This window comes from Phocoena phocoena, chromosome 14, assembly GCF_963924675.1.
Source record: "Phocoena phocoena chromosome 14, mPhoPho1.1, whole genome shotgun sequence".
NCBI lineage: Eukaryota > Metazoa > Chordata > Mammalia > Artiodactyla > Phocoenidae > Phocoena > Phocoena phocoena.
This window is the reverse complement of record NC_089232.1, coordinates 59082826-59091310: the sequence shown is the minus strand read 5'-3', so window position 1 is coordinate 59091310 and position 8485 is coordinate 59082826. Positions and strand designations below refer to the sequence as shown.

General features: G+C 44.5%; 1 protein-coding gene across 1 annotated transcript; it reads left to right on the top strand.

The window, feature by feature from the left end:
• Window positions 1–441: 441 nt before the first annotated feature.
• GEMIN6 (gem nuclear organelle associated protein 6) lies at window positions 442–3805 on the top strand. Its single transcript, XM_065891654.1, has 2 exons — window positions 442–566; window positions 3430–3805. The coding sequence occupies exons 1-2, from the start codon at window positions 442–444 to the stop codon at window positions 3803–3805; spliced, it is 501 nt and encodes a 166-aa protein (XP_065747726.1).
• The last annotated feature ends 4680 nt before the right edge of the window (window positions 3806–8485 follow it).

Below are 8485 nucleotides of genomic sequence, written 5' to 3'. Positions count from 1 at the left end.
GGGGGCCTCTCCCTGGCGGGATCCAGCGGAGACACAGAGCCAGAGAGGGAGTGGGTGGATATCAGAGGAGTTTTCTTTTTCATTTTTGGCTAAGAGTCGTGTGGCGTGAGCTCCTTTGATGGAAGGAGAGCAGAGTTCAAGGATTTGAGCATCTGCAGACTGGAGATCAAAGCCAGCGTGAAGGCGATCTGGAATGGGATTGGGAGGTGAAATAGGAGTGTGCCAGATAAGTTACCCCAGACTGGGACCCGCGGCAACTCGATGTCCCCGTGGCTTTCAGACTGAATAGTAAAATTTAACTGTCTTTCTGATATGGAACTTGAGGCAAATTGCAGGTGTCCTCTACCTCTAGAATGGAGATTGGAGTAAGACATTTGCCTGGGTGGAACATATATATTAATCCGAACTGGTGGTTGTTTTAGATCTAGCCAGCTGGCAACCATGAATGAATGGATGAAGAAAGGCCCCTTAGAATGGCAAGATTACACTTACAAAGAAGTCAGAGTGACAGCCAGTGAGAAGGAGTATAAAGGATGGGTTTTAACCATAGACCCAGTCTCTACCAAGTGAGTATGGGTCCTGCTTCCCAGATATCACCCCTTTGCACTGTTACATCCATACTAAGAAAGCAGATAAATGAAAGGCTAATTATTCCCACCTAAGAATTTAATTTCCTTTGAAGCTAAGTATTGTTCTAATTATAGATTTGTGTCAGACCAACCAAGTTCGTAGAAACGGGACACTCCTTTTATATTACATTTTATTGGAAAATTTCAAATATACACAAATGTGAAGAGTAGTATAATGAACACTAATCTTATTCCCCCTTCCAAATATTTTAAAGCCAATTACAGACATAATTTTGTTCATAAATCCTTCAATATATCTCTTAGCAGATTCGGACTCTCTAATAAATGTAACCACAATACCATTATAACACCTAGCAAAAGTAATAATAGCTTTAATATTAGCTAATTCCTAGTTTGAGTTCAGATTTTCCTGTTTGTCTCCAATGTATCTTTTTAAGCATATCAATTTGTTGATATGTCTCTGAAGAATCTTAATCTATAACTGTACTTTCTCTCTCTTTGGTTTTCCATGTCATTTATTTGTTGAAGAAATGGAATCATTTGTCTGTAGAATTCAACACACTCTGGATTTAGCTCATTGCATTTATCATGGCATAGTTTAACATGTTCTTTTATCCTTTGTATTTCCTATAAACTGGTATTCATAACTAGAGGTTTGATTAGGATCAGATTTATTTTTTGCAAGGCAACTTTAAAGGTGGTGATCCACACACTTTATTTTGGAATGATTTTAGATTTACAGAAAAATTGCAAAGAAAGTACAGAGAGTACCTATATACCCAGCTTCCCTTAATGTTAACAGTTTACACAACTGTCAAACATTTGTCGGAATTAAAAATTTATACTCACTAAACTACAATCATTTGGATTTTATCAGTTTTTCCACTAACGGCCTTTTTCTGTTCTGGAATCCAGTCCAAGGTCCTACATTACATTTAGGCATCCTGTCTCCTTAGTCTTCTCTGATATGTGACAGTTTTTCAGTCTTCACTTGATTTTCATGACCCTGACACTTTTGAAGTGTCCTGGTGAGGTATTTTATAGAATGTGTCTCAGTTTGGGTTTGTGTGATGACTTCTTTTTTTTTTTGGCTGCGTCGTATGGCTTGCGGGATCTTAGTTCCCTAACGAGGGAATGAATGCGGGCCCTCGGCAGTGAAAGTGCAGAGTCCTAACCACTGGCCTGCCAGGAAATTCCCTGTGATGTTTTCTCATAGACTGGGGTTATAGGTTTTTGGAAAAAGTACCACAGAAATGAAATTCACATCACGTCACATTGCATCACATCATGTCATACAGCATATCATATCATATTTTAGTTAGGATTTTTCCATTTGTATTCATGAGTGAGATTAGCTTATAGTTTTATTTTTTAATTCTGTTCTTCTCTGCTTTTGGTCTCAAGGTTATATTAGCCTCATTAAATGAGTTAAGGCATAGTCTCCCTTTTATAGTCCATAGGAGAATTTGGTTGGATTAGAAATGTTTGGTCCTTGAAAATTTTATAGAACTTCCTGGTAAAATTGTCTGGGCCTTTTTTTCCCCCTCCATGGGAAGATTTTAAACTGGTTATTTCAGGTTTTTTAAAAAAGATTATAGGACTATTTACATTCTCTCTCTTTTTTTTTTTTTTTTGTCAGTAGTAGAAATTTATATTTTCTAGGAAGTTTTCTGTTTTCAGTTTCAAAATTATTTACCTAAATTTGTTCTTAATATTTTATACTATTAATTTTCGCTACCTTATTCCTAATATTATTTATATGTGCCTTCTTTCTCTTTTTATTACTCTTGCCTGAGTTTTGTGAAATTTATATATCCTTTTCAAAGAACCAGCTTTTGGCTTTGATGATCCTCTTATTGACTTTTTAAAATTGAAGCATAGTTGATTTACATTGTTGTGTCAATCTCTGCTGTACAACAAGGTGACTCAGTTATACACACATATACATTCCTTTTTATATTCTTTTTCATTATGGTTTATCACAGGATATTGAATATAGTTCCCTGTGCTATACCTTAGGACCTTGTTGTTTATCCATTCTAAATGTAATAGTTTGCATCTACCAACCCCAAACTCCCAGTCCATCCCTGTCCCTCTCCCCCTCTGCCTTGGCAACCACATCTGTTCTTTATGGCTATGAGTCTGTTTCTGTGTTTTTTTGTTTTCCTGTTTGTTTGGGGTTTTTTTGGCCACGCTGGGTGGCTTACGGATCTTAGTTCCCCAGCCAGGGATTGAACCCATGTGCTTGGCAGTGAAAGCACCGAGTCCTAACCACTGGACCACCAGGGAATTCCCTGTTTCTGTGTTGTAGATAGGTTCATTTGTGCCATATTTTAGATTCCACATAAAAGTGATATCATACGGTATTTGTCTTTCTCTTTCTGAACTTCCTTCACTTAGTATGACAGTCTCTAGTTGCATACTCTTTTGTTTTCTCTCTCATTAATTTTGTGCTGTGTTATTTTCTTTGGTCTGCTCTGAAGGAGAGTTATTCAGTTGCTTTTTAACTCCAAAAGTTAAATCTGTACCCTGTCCTCTTTCCTAAAACACATTTAAAGCATTCATAACTCTAAGTAATGCTTTAATGACATCCCACAATGATTAGCTTTAGGCTGGACAAAAGCCTTAGATGTTTAGGACCATCAGAGAATTCGTATTGAACAAATTAAAACATTTGGTGGTGAGAGGAGTAATTTAAAACGGGGAAGAGCATTCCCTGTTGTTCTAGTGACCTGTTGGGGGTTGATGCTGACTCTCATTTCACTGCTTCTTCCATAGTTTTATAGGCCTTTTGGTTTTTCTTTTGCAACTGTGCTCTGAACTTACTTTTCCTCCAAAGTATTGTCCTTGTGAACTTCCTTGAAGATGGCAGCATGTCTGTGACCGGAATTATGGGACATGCTGTGCAGACTGTTGAAATTTTGAATGAAGGGGACCATAGCGTGAGAGAGAAGCTGATGGATTTGTTCATGTCTGGAGACTGTAAGGCGTACAGCCCTGAGGATCTGGAAAAGAGAAAGAACAGCCTGAAGAAATGGTTGGAGAAGAACCACATCCCCATCACTGAAGAGGGAGATTCACGAAGGACCCTCTGTGTGGCTGGGGTCTTGACTATAGATCCACCATATGGTCCAGAAAATTGCAACAGTTCTAATGAAATTATTTTGTCCCGTGTTCAGGATCTTATTCAAGGACACCTTGCAGCTTCTCAGTGAGAGGCCAGGAACTATGGATGCACTGATTGAAATAAGACTTCATTTTTTGAAAATTCTTTGTTGTTTTTGGTAAAATCAAAGATGGGGATTATCAGTGCTAATAAGTGAACTGGGCAAGGATGACATCACAAACAAATAAAATTAACATAGGGACATCAGAATTATAAGAGCCTTTCCTTTTGATGGGGATACACCTCCATTTCTTTTTTTTTTTTTTTTTTTTTTTGCGGTGCGTGGGCCTCTCACTGTTGTGGCCTCTCCCGTTGCGGAACACAGGCTCCGGACGCGCAGGCTCAGTGGTCATGGCTCACGGGCCCAGCCACTCCGCGGCACGTGGGATCTTCCCAGACAGGGGCATGAACCCGTGTCCCCCGCATCGGCAGGCAGACTCTCAACCGCTGCGCCACCAGGGAAGCCCACACCTCCATTTCTGTTAGGCAAGAAATGTATGTGAAAAAGATGCAACATGTTAGATTCAATATAAATGCTAAGGTAAAATCACAGTCTTGTTACATCTCTTGTACTAACTAGATGTGTCTGTTTTAAAACGTTTATTTAAAAATTTTTTTTGGTGTAATGATGTAATAGCATTTGAATCAGAATATATGCTTTTTTTGGTTGAAACTTGAACGTTTTGGTAGAATCTTAACACATAAACCTTATAAACTGTCAAAGCCTTAAAAAGTGAGCACTGGCTGATATCTCTGAGGAAAGAGGTAAGTGTGACAGGTATTCTGCAGCTGAGCTCAACCCAGCTCTTTTGCCTGATGGGTTCAGCCCAGGCTTCCGGGTCACAGTGCTTTCTTCCTACAGTCTCTACTCCCCTTGTCAGGCTTCACTGAGGGGAGACAGTGCAGGAAGTACACTTAACTACATCTGATTCTACCCCTTGGAAGCCAGTCAGGGAGGTTTCTGGCCTACAAAAGCACCTCAGGTTGTTAGTTTAGGGGTTGTATGGTCAGGCCACTCAAGATGGCTGTTCTCTTGCTCTTGGCGTGACCAGTCCCTCCTGCGCCTACACCCTACTCACGTGAATGTGCTTGCCCCCTGCCCCAGCCAGTGATTGTTATAGTCCTTAGGCCAGAACAGCTCCACCTGCTAGTTTATTAAAGGAAAACACCTGCCCCCATGATGATCGTTAACCTGAGGGGCTGTAAGGGTTGGGTCTCATCTGCTGGTTTCCCCGGTAACTGATGAGCCACCCTGACGTCAGTTCCCCCTGTAAAAGGTAGCTTCCTGCTCCTCCCAGTAGTGAAGGCTGCTGCGTCTCGCTTGCGGTGTGCCCCGCACGGTGGAGGTGTTTCTCCAGGATCTTGCTTCGGACGTGTAAGGTGCCCTGTCCAATAAACTGGCGCTGTCACTGGGCTCTTTCTTCGGCCTCAAGGCTGGTCGTCCACAAGGCTTGCAGACCTGTGAGGTGCTGCCCAACAATTCACAAGCCAGCTAGGAGGCCTAGGGAACTCCCGTGAGTGCCAAGATGTAGCGAAGGAAGGACGGGGACGGAAAGTTGCGGGAGGCAGTGGGGAGTCGGGGGGAGAGCCCAAGGTGGCCGCCCACTAACATGTGGAGCCCTGTGGCAGCTGACTACCATGAAAGGTGTTTTTTCTCTTCCATTGTATTGATGATATCCTGTTAAACTCAGTCTGTTTTTTGTTTTTTTGTGTTTTTTTTGCGGTACGCGGGCCTCTCACTGTTGTGGCCTCTCCCGTTGCGGAGCACAGGCTCCGGACGCGCAGGCTCAGCGGCCATGGCTCACGGGCCCCGCCGCTCCGCGGCATGGGATCTTCTCAGACCGGGCACGAGCCCGTGTCCCATGCATCGGCAGGCGGACTCTCAACCACTGCGCCACCAGTCTCAGCCCACTCATTCTCTTTTGAGTTTAAAAGTAGCAGCGCTATGCTCGTGGCTCATCTGACTGCACGGGGATGGCTGGTGAATACAGACAAAACGTCAGGACCTGAATTATCCACAAAGGGCAAGTACACCCCCAACCTACCACCCTTAAACAACTACAGACAGGCTTTAGGGGTATTAACTTAGGGACAGGTTTGTGAATTGGACATGGCCAGTTACCTGGAAGGGTTTGGTTCAGGCCTATGGCAACGGCAAAATAATAAGAGTACCCTTGGGCTTCTGTTCCCAGCTATGGAAGGGGGCAAAGCAGTGATGCAGTGTGATGGAACAGTAGCTATACGCAGTCTACAGAGAGTTATAACAGGTGGAAGACATTATAAAAGGCCTACTCGAGTCCTGGAGCAATGTAAAAACCACTATTCAGGGTCTAGAACAGCTGTGTGTGACATATAGGACCCCTGTGGACATGGATAGCAACCAAGGAATCCACTTTACTGGCCACGAAATTCAGAAATGGGCCAATGAAAATGACACACTGTCATTTCTACCTACCCTGCGCCCCCACTGCTAGCGGGCTAGTTGAAAGGATGAGTGGACTACAGCTGAGACGGGAAACCCGCTCTCTGTGTGGACCAGGAAGCTAACTCAGGCCCTACGAACTATAACTGAAGATCCCAGGAGCAGTCGTCTCAGTGCTTACTCCATGTTAACCCAGAATCAACTAATCAGCACCATCGGAGTTCACCTGTTAACCACTGCAGGGACCATTGCCAACTACTGGTCAGGGTGATAATTCACATTTGCCCCCGCCACAGGATCTACCTCCAGGGGAACACATTATAAAATAAATGACTCTGGGGCTTCCCTGGTGGCGCAGTGGTTGAGAGTCCGCCTGCAAATGCAGGAGACACGGGTTCATGCCCCGGTCCGGGAAGATCCCACATGCCGCGGAGCAGCTAGGCCCGTGAGCCATGGCCGCTGAGCCTGCGCGTCCGGAGCCTGTGCTCCGCAACAGGAGAGGCCACAGCAGTGAGAGGCCCGCGTACTGCAAAAAAAATTTTTTTTTAATAAATAAAAGAAATGGCTCTAGGACTGGCAGGTAAGTCCCCTATGGTTTGGGTTTGCTGCCCTGTGGGGAATAGGATTAGAAAGGGACTTACAGATTTCACCTGTCTTCTACCTGCCCCACCTACCACTACTAGAGTAATTAATCCAGGCCCCTACTGGAGGAAGGCCCCATTATATTAACCTCGAGGTCTGTTGTTCTACCACCTTGCCTGTATTTGGCACTGGCTATGGATACTGAGGGTGGACAGGTGGAATGGTACTGCAGGCCAGGACAAAAATCACAGGCAGGGGTGGTATTACCTGAGAATGCTGTTACTGCTTGTATTTTGGTTAATGGTCATGATCGCTTGTGCCTGTTAAACATTTATTACATTTTGTCCATGATGCGAGCAGAGGTGATCTGTTCGCGGACTGGGTGATAACAGTGGCCTCACTGTGAAATGAGTTTGATTGCTGGATCTACAGCAAAGTGTCCTCCTCGGGACTTCCATGAAAAATTGACCGGATAAAGTGCCTGGCCTCAAAGTTTGCCCACGTCTTGCACTCTTGATACTCTTCGGCTGCTATTGTGTGTACTGCATGTGTGGTATTTGGGTTGCAGTGCCCCTCTAGATACCTGCCCCCAGGGATATCGCATAAGAGGGGCTGACCCAGATGGTAAGGGTCGTGCAGGGTGTGTAGGGGTGGAGTGTGTGGTCAGATGGCTCAAGGTGGCTGTTCTCTTGCCCTCTGTACGTGCCCTGCGTGACCAGTCCCTGCTGCGCCTACACCCTGCTCACCTGGACGTGCTCGCCCCCTGCCCCTGCCAGTGATTGTTCTAAGCCTTAGGCCAGAATGGCTCCACCTGCTAGTTTATTAAAGGGAAACATCTGCCCTCCTGTTGGTCATTAACCTGAGGGGCTGCAAGGGATGTGTCTCAGCTGCTGGTTTCCCTGGTAACTGATGAGCCACCCTGACGTCAATTCCCCCTATAAACGGTAGCCTCCTCCCCTGTGTAACAAAGACTGCTTACCATGTCCTGCTCGCCGTCTGCCATGCACAGTGAGGGTGTCGCTCCAGGACTTTGCTTCAGATGTGTAAGATCCCCATCTATTAAACCATTGATGTCTCTGTCGCTGTTTCTGGGTTCTCTCTTTGGACTCAAAGCTGGGCAACTACAAGGCTTGCATGCCTGTGGGGTCTTTTCAGGGGAATGTCTACATTGACCCCAGGGTTCATCAGATTAGAACCCCAAGCAGCTTACTCCCTAGGACAGGGGTAGCAAACTTCAGGCCATGGGGACAAATCCAGGCTACTGCCTCCATTTATTAAAATGTTATTGGAACACAGTCATACCCACTGGTTTGTGTATTGTCTGTGGCTGCTTTTGAGCCATAGGGGCAGAGTTGAATATTGACAGAAACGATATGGCTTGTATTTACAGAAAGATATGGCTCTTTACAGAAAGGTTTTCCCTAGGAGATCCTTGAACTAACCTGGTCTGCCAGGGGTCAAGGTGGACTTATGTCCCCTGTCATCCACACAAAAAGAATCTTGTGGTATTTTTGGAAGAAATACTTTAAAATATTCAGGTTTTAGGGGTGCTTTGAAAGCAGTTTGATAACATAGCTGTTACTTTCCTGCATAGTTGTCTAATAACAGGATGTAACCCAGTGATTCTTGCACTTTTGCAAGCATCAGAATCAGCTGGAGGGCTTGTTTAACACATATTGGGAGTAGGGCTCAGCAATTGCTTCTGATTCAGTAAGGGGCCAGGAG